Genomic DNA, 20,610 nt, shown 5'->3' on the forward strand with positions numbered 1-20,610 from the left:
GGGCTGAACAATTAACGTGTTAATAGCACGATTAACACATTAATTGTTTTAACACAGGCCGGGAGGGGGGGGTTTGAGCAGGGCAGCTTTGGGGGGCCCCCATGGGTGGGACGTCCTTATCTTCTCTCCCCCACCTCACCTTTTAAAATTTAAGGGCATCCTTGGCATGGCAGCAGTTCTGAAGCATTGGCCTGGCACTGAGGAAATCCTTCCCTTCTTCCCTCCCCTGGCCCAAAGGCTCCCACTTTACCTTTTTATTTTTTTTTTTAAATCTTTATTAATTTTCAAAGCTAATACAAAGCACCAGCAAATCTGTCTGGAAGCATAGGACCTGCAAGCTATAATGATTTTTGAGATTCTGCTATTTAGGGAACCCAATCTGAATGGCCTGCTTCAACTGCAACCACCTATAATTTTGAGATTTTGAAATTACGAATGATTGTTGCAGTCGTGAAAAATCCAGCAGTTTCCCATTAGATATAACATCATCTAATGTTCAAATGCCTGCATCCAATGCTTCCAGAAGATTCCAGACCCGCCTATTTGAACCTTGGAGTTTAGCCATAAGGATTGATAAGTAGATTTCTCTACTGGAACATCTGTTAATTTATTAATAAATTTCAATGTTTTCCAAGAATCAAATAAAATACTATTGTCCTGAACGTATCTAGGTAACTTGATACTCAACACATGAAACAATTGTAATGGGGACCTAATTTACCACTCTAAGTACAGCCAATCCAGAAGATTTTCCATAAGCTCAGGGAGGATCCACTATATACCTTGGCACATTATATAGGCTTGATGATACCTATAGAAGTTTGGGAAATTTACCCCACCCTCCGCAATTGTTTTTTGTAAAGATACAAAAGCAATTCGAGCTGCTTTACCCAGCCAAATAAATTTGGTAAGTATACTATTTATTTTTTTTATAAAATGACCCCTGAAAAAACACTGGCAACATACCCATTTGGTAGCAAACCACAGGCAAAATCATCATCTTAACCATTTGTACTTTCCCCCACTAAGGCAGATGTAAAGGGTTCCATTGCTCACACATTTCTGTGACCTTCAGCAATAAAGATCTTTCATTTACTTTCATCATTTCTTCCAATGTTTTATGAATCCAGATACCTAAATATTTTATACCCTCTTCTTTCCAAAGAAAGGGAAACGGATCAAATAATCCTTTTGAACAATGTACATTAAGCGGAAAAACTTCTGATTTACTCCAATTCATCTCCACTTTACCTTTTAAAATTTAAGGGCATCCCCAGCATGGCAGCAGTTCTTAAGCACTGCCTGGGGCACTGAGCAGCGGTTCTCAAGTGCTTCCCAAGCCTCCTCAGTGTTATTCCTCAATTGCAGCCCGCTGAACCGGAAACAGGAAGTTGTGTCATAGAGGAGGTGGGCCATGACGGAGAAAGAACACTGAGGAGGTCCGGGCAGTGAGTGCTTGAGAACTCCTGTGCTGGGGATTGCCCTTAAATTTTAAAAGGTGAGGCGGGAGGACCGGGGAAAAAGGGAAAGACTTCCTCGGTGCCCAGGTAACGCTTGAGAACTGCTGCTGCACTAGGGATTCTCTTAAAGTTTTAAAGGTGAGGCCTTTGTACCCGGGGGAGGGGGGAGAAAGGAATGACTTCCCACCTGCAGGAGCCCCCTGGAGCTGCCTTGCTCAACCTCCCGTTAAACAAATGTGAGATGGGGGAGGAAGGGAGAGATCGCAGAAGCAGGGGTGGCAGGAAGGGTGAAATGCTGAATGGGAGGACAGTTGGAAAGAGAAAGGGAGAAATGACAGACCCAGGGGGTAGTGGGGAGGGAGAGAGAAAGGGGAAGATGGTGGACCTAGGGATGGTGGGGAGGGAAGGAGGAAGAGGAAGAAAAATAAGAGAGAAATGCTGAGTTGGATGCTATGAACATAGGGAAACAGCACCAGAGTCAGAGAATGAAAAGATTAGAAAGAAAATAGCCAGCCAACATAGGTAAGATAGATGATTTTATTTTTAGTTTAGTAATTAAAATATGTCAATCTTGAGTGTACATCTTTTGTCTATATTGCACTGTACAAGGTATGCTTTTTAATCGTGCGATTCAAAATTTTAATCTTGTGAACAGCCCTACCCATAATATAACAGTCAGTTATAAATACCTTAAATAATTTGACAGCGCTCTCAAGAATCAGTCATCTCGGGTCTCCATGGGGCAGGGCACGCCCAGCAGCCATGCGCCACTATAGCATTGGCATTTTATAGTAGCACCAACAGATCTGGCCTGTAGGAACGCCAACTCACTCCAGCTAGGTCCCCAATAGTCCGCACGATGGACAGTGGCAACTGTGTTCAGTTTTGGAGACCGAATCTGGCTAAGGATGTAAAAAGACTTGAAGAAGTCCAGAGACAAGTGACAAAAATGGTATGAGGCTTGTGCCAAAAAAAAACATACAAGAGGAGATTGGAAGACCTGAATATGTATACTCTAGAGGAGAGGAAAACCACCAAAGCCAAAATATCCCTCCACCTTAAAAAGGAGAAAAAAGACTTTGAAAAAAACCACTTGTGTTCTGATAAAGGCTGCTGTCTGTGAAAAACCTGTTATAGATGGCCTTCTATATCTTCTAGAAAAGTCAGCATGCTTCTGCAGTATCAATTCTGATAGCTTATTTTACAGAAATAAAATTAAGGTAATTTATAAATAGCAATATATATTATCATTTCATGGAAAATTAGAGAGCATTATTATGCTGATACAAATGTGTAAACTTAAATAGGCACAATTAACACTAACTTATGGTGAATCATATTCCATCAGAAGCACTACTTTGTTTTAAAACGCATTAATCTTCATACAAAATATGTATGCCAGTATATAGCCCTTCAGGGATTCATAGAGACTCATCCTTTATATCTCTGTCTTCAAGACTAATTGCACCAAAAAAATATCCTAATTGTAACACTTTAGAATTGGTGGCATCGTAATCCAATTATATATTTTGCTTAAGTGTAGTTTGTACATAGAAGGAACTCAATCCCATATTGTGTTCAGTTATGTAGGTCATATTTTGCTAAGGATGTAAGAAGACTTGAAGTGGTCCAGAGGAAGGCGATGCAAATGATATTGGGATTGTGTCAAGAGATGTATGAGAAGAGGCTCGAATACCTGAATTCGTATACCCTAGAGCAGTGTTCTTCAACCACCAGTCCATGGATCAGTGCCGGTCCACAGAAATTTCCTGCCGGTCCACAGGGCCAGCACGTGCATCAGGCTCAAAACAGTGTTCTTCAACTGCCGGTCCACGGTGCGATCAATGTGGTGTTATCTTTGAGCCAGCTCCCTCTTCCTAACTGATTCAGTGCACAAAGCCACGAGCTGTGGCTCCTACGGGCATTGTGCGCCTGAACTGGAAGCCTTCTCTCTGATGTTGCAACGTCAGAGGGAAGGCTTCCAGATGAGGCACGGGACGTGTAAGATGCAATTAGTACTATTATGGGGGTGGGATCTGGAGTGGAGATTGGGTAGAGATGGGTGGGGTCTGGCCCACAACTTAGCCCCGTGTTCTTCAACCGCCGGTCCACGGACCGATGCCGGTCCGCAGAATAATACTTTTATTTCTGCCGGGCTGGTGTAAAAAGGTTGAAAAACACTACCCTAGAGGAAAGAAGGGATAGAGGAGATATGATACAGGTATTTAAATACTTGAATGGTATTAATCTACAAACAAATCTTTTCCAGAAACAGAGAAGTGGTACAATTAGAGGACATAATATGAGGTTGCAGGATGGTAAACTAAACCTTAAGTTTATATACCGCATCCTCTATATAATTATAGAGCTCAGCACGGTTTACAAGAGCTTAATATAGGAAGGAATAACACTTGGGTTTGGAGATTGAGTATAGGAGGGAGGTGAACATTACATTTTTGTGAAAAGCCTGGTTTTCAGGTGCTTACGGAATAGTTGGAAGGAGCCCTGATTCCGTAGTGGGGCAGTAAGATTATTCCAAAGCCCTGTGATTCTGAAAAAGAGAGATTTTCCTGCATAGATGATACCTTTTAGCGAGGGGAAGGATAGTTTAACTTTTTGGGTGAACCTGATGGTGTCAGGACTCGAGGAGTTCCAAGATAGTGGGATTAGGGGAGGGAGGATGCCGTGTAGGATTTTAAAAGCTAGGCAGGCGCATTTAAAATGAACCCTGGAAATTATTGGGCCAGTGGAGTTTGGACAGAAGTGGGCAAACATGATCAAATTTGCGTTTTGCAAAGATCAAATTGGCCGCAGTGTTCTGAATTAGTTGAAGTCTTTGAAGACTTTTTTTAGTTAGACTTAAATAGATGGAGATGGATAGTCTAGTCTGGAGAGGATGATGGATTGAACAAGGACGGCAAAATGTTGTTGGCGGAAACAGGATCTCACTTTCCTCAGCATGCGGAGGTTAAAAAAGCATGATTTTACCAAGGAGTTGAGGTGGTCATTGAAGAAAAGAGAAGAGTCGATAATGATGCCTAGAACTTTGCTTGAGAACTCAAGCTGCAGGTTGGTGCCAGAGGGCAGTGCAAAGAGGATGGGCAGCTGTTCTAATTTTGGAAAGACTTAGGTATAATGCCTGGAAATACTTTTTCATGGAGAGGGTGGTGGATGCCTGGAATGCCCTTCCTGTAGATGAGGTGGATACAAATACAGTGACCAAGTTAGACTAGGTTCCCTAAATAGAAAGAGGATAGTATCAACTCAAAACTCATCAAATCAATAACTATAACTTTGCTTATGATGCACAGGAGTGATGCTTAAATGGCTGTTCCAGCAGTGGGGAAGTAAAGCTAATACTGGACAGACTTCAGTGGTCATTGTCTCATATTTGGCAAGATAGATCAGGATGGGCTGGAGTTAGCTTTGATAGCAACTCCAGCACTGGAGCAATATGGCCAATTCTGGACAAATGTTGGTCTGTGTCCCTTTTATGGCGAACCACCAAACCAGCACTCAACATCCCATCACCCTAACCTGGAGAAGAAGATCAACACTTCCCAAGACCAAACCTCAACCTCCTCCTAAAACACTCATCTACCCTGAAACGACCCACAATCATCAAACAGATATATATCACTACCCTAACCTGTGCCTATGTAAACATCAGAGCTTTAGGATCTAAAACAGAACATATAAAAAATTGGATAAAAACCAAAAACCTAGATTGCCTTTTCCTAACAGAAACCTGGTTAACCTCAGGCACAAACCCTAGAATAACAGAGGTATGCCCTCAGGGGTACAAAATAACAATGACCTGCAGAGAGAAAAAAAGAGGAGGAGGACTAGCAATAATATTCAAGGACTCCCTAACCCTAAATATACTAGAAAAAACATCCACCACACAAATGGACTTCCTTGCCCGTCATCTCACAAGCACCACAGTAAAAAACTCACTAAACTGCATGCTCTGTTACATAACACCAGGTAACTGGACCACAGTGAGACCTGAATTTGAAAACTTCATTTACCAAAACTCTTTAACAGCAGAATATAACCTTATTCTAGGAGATCTAAACCTTCACCTAGAAGACCTAACATCCACACCAGCAAAAAACTGTCTAGCATTTCTCAATGCCTTATCCTTCCAAATCCTAAACCCACAAACCACTCATGAAAAAGGACATCAACTTGACATTGCAGCCTTCATGACCCATCAACTAACCACCCCAGTAATTCAAACACTCAATGGAACCTGATCCCCATCCCTCTGGTCAGACCACTACACTTACAATTTCAACATCAACTGGACCAAGAACAAAACCACACCTAAATCCAAAAAAATAACATACACCTCAGGCAATCATTCCTCTCAATAGCGACCTACTGTCCTTTTGATCACTTTTCTCCTCAACAATGAATTTCCTGTCTAATTACTTCTCTTTCTTCTTCCCCTCTTGAAGTCAGTCAATTTGTACCTTTGCTTAATCTTTTGTAAACCGCATAGAACTTCACGGTATTGGGGTATATAAGCTGTTATTATTATTATATCGAGCCAACCATATTCTGGACAAAAATAGATGAAACTCTCCAGGACTGCGACCCCAAAGACTTCATCTCTCACTGGAATAATCTGACCACCAACATCCTGGAGGAACTAGCTCCACTACAAACCAAAACTAGAACCATTACAGTGTTCTCCCCAGAAATTTCTTCCAGCCGGGTGGCATGAAAAAGTAGCCGGGTGGGGCGGGGCGGGGAAATTTGGTAGTGGGGAAAATTAAATGTATACTATTTTTATTAGTTAATTATTATTATTTTCCAATGCTCGATATGACTTCCTTTTTTAAGGTTTGTCACTTGTGCCAGAATATTTTTACTAAATTTAAGAAGTATCCAATTCTAGAAGTGAATAATTAGATATTCACCCTCTTTCAAATAGTATAGAAGTTTAAAAAAGGGAAATGCGTTAATGAAGTCATTAGGTTCAATCTAACCATTTATTTCTGCATGAATTTAAACAACTAAAAAAAAGATAAATATAGCTCATCCAGTCATACAAGAAATAGCTGTACAACACCTCTAATAATGTTTTGATCACTAGGTTCCTTCCTGAGGTCTCACTGAGGATATGAAATAGATGCTATCCCCACTTCCAGACCTCTTCCACATAATTTATGGAGAGGTGTTACTGAGCCTTGAAGGAGACCTGTGTGATTGATCTTTATCTGCTTCTTTTTTATTTTGCTATAGTGCAAAGTAAGAGCTAGGGCAAAACAGTATAGGTAAAGATGCAGGTAATAATTAGCAATGTATTAAAAATATTTTATTTTTATTTGCTTATAATGTCATTTGAAAGCTGCTTGATGATAATACAACTTTAATTTAATTCTTTATAATGTGTGTGTTGGGGGGGGACAATACCTACGTCAACAGTAAAGTTAGAATAGGGTCATTAAATCCAGTGGTGTACCTAGTATATATGACAGCCAGTGCTAATCATTTTTTTAACAACCCCCTCCTTTATATAATATATATATATTTTTAGTAATAATCCATGAGTCACACAATAAGGGTGCATCTAGGAAAAGGCAGCATCTTAAACACTGCAGTGAGCATTAGAACACCAACACATGCATTGTAAAACTAAACAAACCAGATCCTACACAGTCAATTGATCCTGTAGTCGATGCTAACAGAAAGCCATGTCCTTTTCATACACACAGAACACAGATACACCCGAGCCCAATATGGAATATTCACAAACTAAAAATAGAAATATGTAGACAAAAGTTAAACTGAACCAAGAAACCAGACTCTGCATACAATGCAACACCACAGAAACAGTGACACATGTCCCCTAATACTGTGCAAAATATAAAGACAGTAGATGTAAATTTGAAAAAAAACTTCTACATAAGTCACCACTTTACAAATTAACAAATAGAAATAAAATAATGAGAAATATGAAAATTCCATTTTATTGGACTAATCCATTTTTCAATTAGCTTTCAGAGGCCAAATCTTTCTTCAAGACAGTACAGTAAACAGCTGTTATGGTATCCTGTCCTGACCTGAGGAAAGTGTTTATTCCCCCCCAAAATTGCCTTATTTCCATTTCCTATTGATAAATTTTAATCAATACAGTTACAATACTACTTGATTCTACCTAAAGCAACAAAAATATTTTTTTCTACCTTTTGTTTCTGCTTTAGTCATCTTCTCTTCACTCTCTTCTTTCTATTCAGCATTTGTCCTCGCTCCCTTCCATGCAACATCTGTCCTCTCTCTTTGCCCCTTCCACCCAGCCTCTACCCTCTCTCTACCCCTTTCATCTACTGTCCACCCTATCTCTGCCCCTTGCATCCTCTGTACACCCTTTCTGCCTTTTCCATCCAGTGTCTGCCCTCTCTCTGTTCCATATGGTATCTTCCCTCTTTCTATGTCCCTTCAATAAACTCTATATCCTGTGCCCATTCTCTCCTTTGTACATGATTTATTTCAGCTTCAACCCCTCTCCATTTTTTGTCTCCACCCCTCCCCTATGCTCTGGCATCTCTCTCTTCTCCTTTCCTTCCTTCCTTCCTTGCCACTCCACCCCATGGTCTGACATCTCTATCTCCTTCCCTTCTCTTCCCTCCTCTCCAGTATCTGCTTCTCTCTTTCTCTCCGTCTTTCTTCTGTGAGGAGATCATGTTGATCTTGAACACTGAATAATTCTTCCATATTCCCCATATCACTGTACTGTAGTCTGGTCCAGCAGACTGTTTTGGCACTATTACATGGGTAATAATAAATTCATTATGCATCAGCTTTCCACACAGAATGCCACAAGTCTCTATTTCTTGTGCTGTGTTTACATCTGCCAGCAGCAGAAACTTGTGAGACAGATCCCTTGGCAATACTTCACTTCGGAGCCCTTTGACCATCTGGTTCTGTATGGCTGCAGGCTTTAAAGTTCTGTTTAATGGAGGAGACTGTCCAGCATACATAGTTGCATCACTCTTAAGGATCTGATCAGAGATTACATTAGACAAGGTGGTATATTTAGGCATAGAAAAACAGGACATGTTCTCGTCAATCTGCTCTGATGCCTTCAAATTCAAATGTTCGTTTGATCTCGGGCTAAATCTTGCCTCCTGAGCTGATCTTCAAAGGAGAGCGGAGTGAGAGCCATATCGGCAGTGAAATCCGTTTTGGGCCGCATGTTGTGTAGGGCTGGACTAAGGCAAGTTGTAAGTTTCCTTCCATCGCTGACCTATCTTCCATAAGTCAGCAACGGAAGGAAGCTTACAACTCGCTGCTCTTGCTTGCTTCGGGCCTTCCTCGTTGCCGGGTCCTGCCTTCACGAAAACAGAAAGTAGGCAGGACCCGGCAGCGAGGAAAGCCCGAAGCAAGCAAGAGCAAGTTGTAAGCTGACCTATCTCCGATAGCGAACCCATGCTCCGGGGCGTGTGCATGCCCGACTTCCCTTCTCTTCCCCCCTCGGGACGTGACTTCCGGTTTCGGAGAGAAGCGGCATGCACATGTTAGAGCCCCGGAGCATGGGTTCAAGTCGCTTGCTGGTGTTAAAAACTTAAAAAAAAAGTCAGGCTCTTGCGATTCAGGCTGTGCCGAGTCAGCACGGTAAATCTCCAGCCGGTGAGAAGGGTTTTTTTAAAAATGTTGAGCAGAAGGCGGCAGCAGCAGCAGGATTGCGATCGAGATTACAGCCGGGCGCTCATCTAAATTAGCTGGGCGGAGCGCCCGGCTGAAAGGCCCTGGGGAGAACACTGCATTAGAAGATCAGACCAATGGTTTGACAACGATCTGCTCTAACTTAAGACAATGCAGACGATTAGAAAGAAAATGGAGAAAAACAAATCTAGATCAAACGAAAACCGCCTGGAAAAAAATTAACAAACAATATAAACTTCTACTAAAAGACAAGAGGAAAACTCTACACAAATCTTATAGGCACAGAAACCCAAGATACCAAAAAACTATTCCAAATATTAAAAGACCTGACACCAAACCCTACACGACCACTAACAACACCCCACCCCCCTCAGCTACCCTCCTAGCAGATCACTTTAAGAACAAAATTACTAACGCCAGAGCCACCCTCAATTTTACCCCATCCCACTTAAACGAAATCACAATTCACCCCACAGAAAAAGAATCAACAGCAGCAGACAGAACATGGTCTCAGTTCCCCAACATACAATGGTCCGAACTCAATAAACTCTACAAAAAATACAGCCACACCTCCTGTGACCTCAACCACTGCCCATCATATCTCCTTACTACCTGCAATATAAAATTCCGTACTCTACTTCTGCAATGGATACAAACTACACTCACAGATGGCATTTTCCCAACTGACTTCAGCGAAATCATCATTACCCCAATTCAAAAAGACCCAAAAAGACCAATGGACCAACCATCCAACTTCAGACCCATTGCCTCAATACCGCTATATATCAAAATTACAGAAGGCCTAGTAGCCAAACTCCTCACAAACTATCTAGACGACCATAACTTACTCCACCCCATGCAATCTGGCTTCAGAACCAACTTCAGCACAGAGACACAGCCAGACAACATCTTAGCACAGGAAAAAAAATGCTTCTCAAACAACTGGACTTGACTGCAGCATTTGACCTAGTTGATCATAACATCCTTCTTCAAATCTTGGATGCAATAGGTATCTCAGATAAAGTATACTCTTGGTTTGAAGGCTTCCTAAAATCCAGAACCTACAGAGTAAAATCAAACAAAGAAAAATCAGAACCTTGGTCAATCCCTTGCGGCATACCACAAGGATCCCCACTATCCCCTACTCTCTTCAACCTATACACTGACTCTCTCGGAGCTTACCTGGACAATCTAGGCATAATCACCTATAGTTATGCGGATGATATCACCATCCTCATACCATATGAACAGCCAAAGACCACCATGACAAATATACCACATCGAACACTAGAAACAGTTACGACCTGGATGAAAGAACACAAACTGAAACTCAACCCAAATAAAACTAAATTCATCCTCCTCGAAAATGACAAAGTCCCAACCATAACCAGTTTAGAACTCAACTCAATCAACTATCCATTCCAAACCACCATAAAACTACTAGGAATGACAATAGACAGGTGCTGTACTATGCTACCACAAATAAATAAAACAATACAGAAATCCTTCGCAATAATGAGAAATCTGAGACAAGTCCGGAAATTCTTTAAAAGAACACAATTCCAGCTTATAGTACAATCCCTTATCCTAGGACTGCTAGACTACTGCAACATCCTCTACTTCCCCTGCCCTGCCACTATGACCAAACAACTACAAACAATCCAAAATACAGCTCTGAGACTCATCTACTCATTGAGAAAACATGATCATATCACAGAGGCTTACATTAACTCACACTGGCTACCAATCCAAGAAAGAATACTATTTAAATTCTTATATTCAAAACCCTAAACGGAAATAGCCCATCCTACCTAAACAACCGCCTCATCCAAGCAACCTCAACCAGACATAGAAAAACGCACTCCACATTCACACCTCCACCGATCAAAGAAGTAAAACGGACAAAACAATACGATGGCCTCCTAGCCACTCAAGCCGCAAAACTAGATAACCAAATCTCCAACCTACTGTTAACCACCCCAGACTACAAGATTTTCAGAAAAAAAATAAAAACTATACTCTTCAAGAAATTCCTGAAACAGTCCTAACTTCACTTACTCTTGACAACTCTAGAAATGAAAAATGATCTACTCTTTACAACTCTAGAAATGACAATTGTTCTTCCATTGTAACCCCCATTTATATATCTTTTGTAATCCGTCTTGAACCGCAAGGTAATAGCAGAATAGAAATCTCTAATGTAATATAATGTAATGTAATGTAAGACAGATAAAGAGCAGGTATGCATATTTTATACCACATTCATATCATCTGAGTACAGGTCTTGCCTATTGCAGGAAGGAGGGGAGGACATTTTATAGAGGAACTTGGCAAGTAAAATAATTATTAGATTATTGGTTCAGCATTGCCTTAATGATGGCTGTGACTTGGGCAGACTGGATGGAGCATGCAGGTCTTTATCTGCCAACATTTACTATATTACTATATGCAAATCACATTTTGAGGACTTGGCAGTACTGACCGATAAAGTTGTTTGGAAAGGAGCTTCCAAGTATTTTGTATGTGGGAAAATATATATGCTGTGGGTGCATGTCTGGCAAACTTTTGTGTAAACGAGTACATGTGTTTATAGTTCAGGTATAATTCTTGCTTTTCTTTCCCATATATTGTACAGCTGGTTAGCTAATACAGCACAATAGCTACTTTTATTTTCTGATTTTAATTGGTTAGTGATTCCCTGTGTAGAAGTTAAAAATTAATATAGAAAGCATTCAGCAGTCTGTTCTGTTTTCTGTTTAATATATAACAGCATTTATAAGCAGTCTTCCTGCAATTGCTGAATTCCTAATTTTAATTTTATATTCTACTGATTCACCAGAGTGTACAGTATATATGGATAATATATAATTGCCAATATCTGCTTTATAATGTGAGCATAAATTTCCTAATATATAAGGATTATTTTTAATGATTTAGAATTTAGTGACTCATAAACTTTGATAAAGTGCTAAAACAAAATGTGCTATTTTATATCTAAAGCAAAGTAATTACAACCTGAATGTCTAATTTTTTTTCCATTGTCAATGGACAAATTTTACTTCAGTGGGAAAGTTATTCTTCACAAATAATTAACTTGAAATCTGAAGCACACATACCTCACTACAATAAGCAAATCCCTGCCATCTTTAATGAATAAGAAGGTGTCAACTTTTTTTCAGTGTTTTTATTTCTATTTCTTGTTTGTCAGAGAAGATTTTGTCAAAACTAGAAAGAGACAATGTAGGTAGAAGAAAATAAATGCTTTTTACTACTTAAAAATGAAAGGGTAGATTTTAAGTTGCTTCTTTTATAAAACATGCTAAGAATTTGTTTTTTGGAAGACTTGATCAAGATAAGTAGCATAAAAATCTAGCCAATTTTTCAAGGCCAGGCATATAAGGAAGCTAAGAAGCACAAATACTCTTCCCCTTATAGGCATGGCTCTGCATCCTCCCAAGCGTCAACTTCTTCAACACATAGTTAACGTTGGTGCACTGAGGACTGCTCTCCTTCCATACAGCTGATGTCTCTTCATAGGCATGCCTCGATATCAAGGTCTCCCCTGCTCCCATATCCGGTACAGCAGACTGCTTCCAGGCTGATGTTGCTTCCCATACTGGCAGTCTGTCCAGGAGGAGATCTGAACTATGCTTGGATAAGAGCTTTTGGGATTAGAGCAGATGCAGACTTCACAGACTTTAAACACTTCAATTCCTGCCTCAGCCCAAGAATACATCAAAGTGGTGTTTGAGGACAGGTCACACACCCCTGCATGATGTCAAGCATTGGGGTAGGCATAGGCCCACTCAATGCACGCGTTGTTAAAGTCAAAGAGGTTATCTCCTGGATCAGACCATTGGCCTATACCTCAGCATTCAGTGCTCCTCTCAATTCACAAGCTGTGATTCACCTACTAGGGAGTACTTATAGCAGTCTGACTGGGAGAATCCCCTGTCAGTCCAGGTAGCTTCCAAAAAGATAGACACAATATATAGAATTCAGAAATGGCCAGAATTCAACAGAATTCAACTTCAACATTATTCATTAGTTCTGGAATCTGCCCTCAAATGAACACACAGCTCATGATTTTATGCTCCTCCATGCAGAGAAGCCAGGTCATTGGAATCTTTTGGCAAACATATTTTCCAATCATCTATGCTCTTCAACAGACTTATGGATTACCATTTCTACATGTCCGTGTATTTTAAATAGAGTTTGAGGAATTCCTCTCTCCAAACAATTTCAACAATTATCTAAGAACTTGTTCACTACAAGAAAGTATATGGCTAGATGAACTTTTGATGCATTTGATTCTTCCTGCACATCTGCAGTGGCAATTGCAATACTCTGCTTGGCCTGGCTTATAGTATCTGATCTGGAAACTTCAGTTCAAGAATGCCTTTCCAATGTTCTTTGTAAGGGTAGCAACCTATTGGGGGATAAAAGTGAGGCGGTAGCAGATAAGATAAAGAAACACATAGATATCGTGACCACTTTATCTAAACCATAAATCCCTCATTCATTTTCCATGTTTAGAAGATATTCTGTTTCATCAAGGCACTCATATTACTATAATACCAAATGATATTACAATAGATCAGTAGGTGCTTAGGGTTGTCACTCAGGACTACACCTTATGCACGATCAGAAAACCTTCAAACCACTCACCAAAAGAGTCTCCTTTTAACTCCTTCCAGAGAACCCTCCTTCACCAAGAACTCTACTCTTCTCCCACTAAATGCAATAGAACCAGCTCCTCCAAAAGAGAGAGTTCGGGGGTTCTCTTCAAAGTATTTCCTGATGCCAAAACAGACCAGAGCTCTTCAACTAATTCTAGACCACTGAGCCCTCAACAAATACTTCTTGAATGAGAAGTTTTGCGTTTTGCATGGTCTCTCTGGGGACCCTTCTACCTCTCCTGGGAAAATGCAATTGACTTGCTCTCTGGATCTCAGAGGCTTATATTTGCATATCCATTTTATCTGCTAACATTGGATCTTTTATATTTCTAATACAAACTCTTACCCTTTGGATTGCCTTTGGTCCCTCTTGTCTTCACAGAATGCCTAGTGGTAGTGGTGACAGCCCTTCACATATAGGGGTGGGGAGGTTCACATATTTCCCTACGTACGCAGGTAGGGCTGGTCTCAGGGCACTGGTCTTTGACCTAGGGAGCAGACTTCTAGGCATGATGGACTACTGGTCTGACCCAGCAGCAGCAATTCTTATGGTCTTAAGACTTCATTATTGCAAATAGCTCAACATGCCATCAATTCAATAGTTCAACTCCTAGAGCTGCTTGGTTTTGCTGTCCACTACAAAAAGTCACATCTGCACCCTTCTCAGAAGCTGGAGTTCTTAGGGCTGGATATTACTCATGGTCAAGCTTTTTTACCGCATCTGTGTTAGTCTTTTCCCTTTGATGCACTTCTACACTAGATGTTACACTTTTTGGTCACATGGTGTCCACAGTACATGTCACTCCATTGGCAAGTCTTTGCCTTAGAGTTCCACAATGGATCTTGGTGTCCCAATGGTCTCAAGTCACAGAACATCTGTCTAACTAATGTGAACCGCCTAGAACTCACTGGGTATGGCGGTATACATGAATAAAGTTATTATTATTATTATTATTCCAAATTAACTCAGACCTCTATAATGTTCTCCAATGGTGGGATGTCTCACAAGCTCACTCGGGATCTTCCTTTCCAGTCCCCCTGCCATCACAAACTTCTAACCACAGATACTTCAAAGTTAGTATGGAGTGCTTATCTAGACTGTCTCCACACTCAAGAATATGGTTACACCTGAATAAATCCTCCATATCGATCTTCTTCTTGAACTGCGAGCAATAGGCAACGCTCTTGAAACATTCCAGGACTGTCTCCTCCAACAGATAGTCCTTATCCATACAACTAAGTTGTCATATTCTACCTGAACAAAGGACCTCACCTCCTTTGCATGGAAGCAATAGAGATTTGGAATTGGGCAGCTGCTCACAACATACTTCTCAGAGCAGCTTACTTAGTGGGAAAGCAGAATATCTTGGTAGACAAATTGAGTAGACTTAAGTGTACCAGTATATCTTTCAAGTGTACTTGCTAGGCCAGATCAACTATGCTTTTTTGTGTTCTTCTTAACTGTGTTTACTGAAGCTTCCTACACGTCACACAGTTAGACTGACTTCAACTAGATGGTGAATCTTTTTTTTTTTTTTTATTTGGGTCCCTTGCTGTGGAACATGCTACCAGCTTCTATTAGTAGTAGAACAAGCTACTTGGGTTTTCATAAAGCATTACAGACTTGGTTGTTTAGTAGTTCTTTTTCTTCTTGACTTTGATATTTGTGAACTACCGGTAATTATTTTTATTGTTTTGAAGATATGAGGGGTGTTCAATAATTTATCTACCTGAGTATGAAAGAAAGTAGCAAGCATGTTGAAACAAGTCTGTGCATGTTGTGAAATGTCTCAAGGTTACTCATGCACAGTTATGGCTCGGTGCGAGTCTAACATTCCAAGAGACAGGATGTCAGAAGAGTCCTCATGCGAATCAAATAAGAAACTAATAGATTTGGAGCACAGTTCAGTTTAAAATTTCTCACAAAAGAAGGGGAAAAGCCAAAGGAGATCCATGAACACGTGACTGCAGTTTATAGTGAGTCTGCCCCACCATACATACATAACTTAAAATAACATACATAAAGATACAAATTGTACATCACTAAACAAATTAACTTAAATAAAACCTCATTTCAAGATTTATACCCCGCCCCCCTTTTACAAAATCGTGGAAGAAGTTTTTAGCGCAGGCCGGCACACTGAATGATCTGTGCTGCTCCCAACGCTTATGGGAACTCTGAGTGATTTGCAAGAAAATACAGACATCTTATTTATAAAAATGCTGAAAAACATATTTGGGTCATCACTTGACCCCCCCTCCCAGACTTAATGTACGCCTCTGATAAACCGGGACAGGAGGGATCCCTCCCATCGCCCGGTCCGACCGATACAAATAATTTTTATTCCCCCCCCCCCCCCTCAGGACTCGCAGGACCTGGCGGCAGCTATTCAGCGAGAGACGCAGGAACTCCTGTGTGCCTGTGCGCCCCGAGCCTGGAAGGAGGTGCTCAGTGTAGGAGCACAGTCCTGCCTATACACTGCTGGACCACCAGGCAGGATAACTGAAAAGGTACACGGGGAGGGAGGGGGGTAAAAAAATTATTTGTATTTGCCAGGACAGGAGATAGGAGGTATCTGTCCTGTCCCGGCCTACTACTAGACTACCAGAAGTGGAAGAGGAGGTGAGACAGGGTGCAGAGCCTGGAGGGGGGGGGGACAAGGTGCAGTGCAGAGCCTGGCAAGTAGTGAGGGGGCCTGGCTGCATAGCCTGATAGGGCAGGGAGGGAAGGGAGCTGGGTGCGGAGCTTTGCAGGGCAGGGAGGGAAGGGAGCTGGGTGCAGAGCCTGGTAGGGAAGGGGGCAGGGGGCAGAGCCTGGCAGGGAGGGGGGTTGAGTGCAAAGCCTCGCAGGGAGGGAGAGGACACTGGGTGCAGATCCTGGCAGAGCATGGCACTTGAATATTAAGCCCCTGTCTTATATTCGAGTCAACCATTTTTCCTCCTTTTGCAGGGAAAATGGGGGTCTTGACTTAGGGTTTTCTCACTCTTAAGAGTGCCATCAGTTCTATCTGGCAAATTAAACTTATTGTTCAGTAATATTTTAAGGCATTCTCACTTTTGGCATTTCCTTTTTCCTATTTTTGGCATCTTTCTAGTTTCAAGTTTATTCATATATTTGATTAAACGCTTATCCTAGGATACTAAGCGTTGTACAATGATAATAAAAACTTTTATAGACAAACAAATAAGTCAGACAGTTTTCTTACTTAACTATTAAGACCTTAGTGGTACAGTGGGAGGGGAGGGGAGGGGAGGGAGGGGAGAACTACAATATTTATTAAGGAAAGATACATAAAAGGAAAGTACATTAGGGTAGGGAAAAGTTAACAAATTTGCTGGACTAAATCAAATAGTCAATTATAGGCATCTTTAAAACGAAAACATTTTAGATTGCTTTTGAACTTCTGTATATTTCTCCCTGTTTTCTGATCTGGTCTGCCTTTCTTACACTATGAGTTTATCTTTAGCAGACTGGGTGGACTGTATAGGTCTTTATCTGCCATTATCTACTACATATGTTAAGATACTGAAGGGAATAGACTTAGTAGATAAATACAGGTTGTTCACTCTCTCCAGTTAAAAGGGGATAGATTCCGTACAAACAAAGGAAGTTCTTCTTCACTCAGAGAGTGGTGGAAAACTGGAACGCTCTTCCAGAATCTGTTATGAGGAAAACACCCTCCAGGAATTCAAGACAAAGTTAGACAAATTCCTACTGAACGGGAGCATACACAGATAAGGCTGGTCTCAGTTAGGGCACTGGGGCCGCCACAGGAGCGGACTGCTGGGCACGATGGACCACTAGTCTGACCCAGCAATGGCAATTCTTATGTTCTTTGTTCTTATGTTTCTAATTTTTGTGGATTAAGATGGATATTAGCATTTTTATTTTTTTCTCAATCTAGATCTTTGATTTGTTTGTGTGAATCACTTTCCTTTATTTGTACTTTTAACTGTATAAATTGAAATTTAAATGGGGAAAAAAAGTCTGCCAGGTTGTGCTATATTAATTGATCAAGGCATTGTTCATGTGATATCTCTAGTAGGAGAGAAGTCTGTTATTTCCCAGTTTCTCTTGTACTTAAGTTCTGTCTTCCTCCTTGCTGAATCAGTTACATCTAAAACCCATCTAAGGAATAGATTATTTCTAATAAGCCACATACCTTTGTATTGAACACCATGGACTTTTCTCACCATTAGCCTTTTAACATGCATGTTAACTAGTTGACATTCAAGCTATTTCTGTAAATACTTGCATTGTTTTCAGTACCATTAGTGGTGGTTCTTTTTCTTCATAGTTTGGGGGGGGGGGAAAAAAGTAGGCTCATATTCATTTTTTCTATAAACTTTGCTGCAACACTGTCATTTTTGTTTGAACTAGACCCTTGAAAAAATTGCTTAATCATCCCTTACCCTTTTTTTTCCTGTTTAATTGTATTTTTACATTATTATTATTTTTTTTTTTTAATCTCAGCAGTGAATCAACAAAGACTTAGCCAGAGTGCACCAGTGAAACCACCACCAGCTTCTCAGAGCCCCCAAGGTAGTGTAATGGGAGGAGGTTCTAGTCAACAGCAACAAATGAGACTACAGCAGCTGCAAATGGAAAAAGAGAGACTCCGACTGAAGCACCAAGAACTGCTTCGGCAGGTGAGGCCACAGGTTAGAAACTGATTTTCACTTTCTTTTTGATTGTATAATTGTGTAAGTTGTGATGAGGTTTGTAGTCCAAATCTGAGACCATGATACCTTATTAAATACAACTGACAAGTGTACTTAACAGAAATGCATAATGATAAAGAAGTAGATTAGATCTTTTAAAGTGGAGATATTAATGTTGCTCGGTTAATTACTGACCAATTGTATGGTGCAAATCAAACAACCTATAATTATGAGAAGCAATATGAATGATATACTATAGCAAAAATAGTAGCAGTATATTAAATACCACCACAGAGTTATTTCAACAACATTTATATTCTTAAATCAAGGACCATTATAAACAGAAATATTGAGCATATTGTGCATCAGATTTAATTCACCATAATATCATGCAGTCCCACAAGTCTAATCTAATCCTTAGGTTTGTATACCGCATCATCTCCACGTTCGTAGAGCTCGACGCGGTTTACAGTAGGAGAAATAGGAAGGAACTACAACAGAGGGTTAGAGGTAGAAGTGTGAAGAAAATTTAGAGGACAAGTGCCTGTTTTTGTTGTGATGTTAATACACATTAAAATCATATAGCTATTTGAGTGGTAATTTATATTCTAGTGTAATAGATGTCACTCTGGATGGATGGGTAATATCCCTATGCTCACGAGCCGTGCAGAAGGAATCCACTCCAGTTTTTTAATCCCTCCTCTTTCACTAGAGGGCTCTGCTGCCCTCTTCAGTGTATCGGTCTTCTTTGCATTTATTATTTTTTTACGGATTTCGGTGCTCTGATGGTCCAGCTCTGCTTACAATGAGCCACAGGTTATATTCCCAAACAAGAACCCCAGTGGTGATTGCATAAAGTGTCTCCCCAGAAGGGCTTCCAAAATATCCCATTATTTGGGACCAAAAAGATTTTGTGTTTGAGCAGCTCCATGGGGCATGAGGAGTTCTCTACAACTCCACATTTCAAACAATTAGGGGAGAGGACAACCTGAACCTATGACCTTTTGTAGTTAAAACTTGAAAATGACATTCCCCCAAGTTAGCACTGTACGTATAAAGTGGTGATTTCACAGAACTTTGGGAAATTTCTGATTGGACAGTTGAGTGCCCAGATCTGCACTCCATTGACAGGTTACTGCTGAATAATGTTTCATAGGAGATATCTCACAAAGAGCCTATTGGTGCTCAAAACATATGTTGCAGCCAATCCTCCCCTAAAATATTAAATGAGTTTAGTTGCAGCTCCAAGATTTGATACAAGAACCATATTGAACGGCAACGTTAACCATAATCAAATATTTCTTAATTTTCAGCCATGAGGATTATTACCAGGATCCATGCATCTCTAGAGGGTTAACTTTGTTGGCTTGAAGCAGCAAAAATATCACATAACTTGTACTTTATAATAGACAAATGGCCCTCTATATTTGTACCTGAGTAGCCTCACTACTTGCACAGTCCTTGATATGGCACTGGTTGATACGCTAGATAGCTTATAACATTGCTTTCCAATGCATCCTTCTGGAGGAAAAGTCCATAATCTGTTATTGAGAAAGACATGGGGGAAGCCACTGCTTGCCCTGGATTGGTAGCATGGAATATTGCTACTCCTTGGGTTTTGACCAAGTACTAGTGACCTGGATTGGCCACCGTGAGAATGGGCTACTGGGCTTGATGGACCATTGGTCTGACCCAGTAAGGCTATTCGTAACCTGCTTAAGTATATTCTTTATAGCTGGAACATGGTGCAAAGAAAAATGCTGGACAAAATTGCATTTAGTTGAGTTTCATATTTTTTTACTTTGGCAGCATCTAGAGCTGACAGATGAGCCTATAGGTTCAGTATAGTGTAAATGTGCCATTAACTTTCTCTTAAGCAGTGTTGGTTTCTCAGGGTTGTAGTGGCTATCACAGTGAAGAGAGGAATTTTGCAGACAGATGTCACCAGTAAGTAATTAGTGCTGTGAACAGTGATTCAGTATAGTATTGTTGAAATGTATTTACTGAGAATCTTGATTTACATGTAGCTTGTCTTAATCAACCTTCAGTTGGCAGTCTTAAGGGTATGAGGAGGGAAAGAAGGGAGTGGGTCATGAGATCTGTTCTCTATTTAGAAGCAGCCTTGACCTGCT

The 20,610-nt window shown here is 40.6% G+C and overlaps 1 protein-coding gene across 10 annotated transcripts in view; it reads left to right on the plus strand.

The window, feature by feature from the left end:
* The window catches only part of YAP1 (Yes1 associated transcriptional regulator), a 245,165-nt gene that overhangs the window by 171,875 nt on the left and 52,680 nt on the right, over positions 1–20,610 (plus strand). For 5 of the 10 annotated variants that reach the window (XM_033949240.1, XM_033949230.1, XM_033949235.1 and 2 more), the window contains one exon: positions 18,291–18,478. In XM_033949240.1, the coding sequence (XP_033805131.1) occupies positions 18,291–18,478 (188 nt within the window). The remainder of the gene's footprint in view (positions 1–18,290; positions 18,479–20,610) is intronic. The other 5 variants (XM_033949232.1, XM_033949234.1, XM_033949239.1 and 2 more) reach the window with 2 other exon arrangements.

The sequence above is a fragment of the Geotrypetes seraphini genome, chromosome 6 (genome assembly GCF_902459505.1).
Source record: "Geotrypetes seraphini chromosome 6, aGeoSer1.1, whole genome shotgun sequence".
NCBI lineage: Eukaryota > Metazoa > Chordata > Amphibia > Gymnophiona > Dermophiidae > Geotrypetes > Geotrypetes seraphini.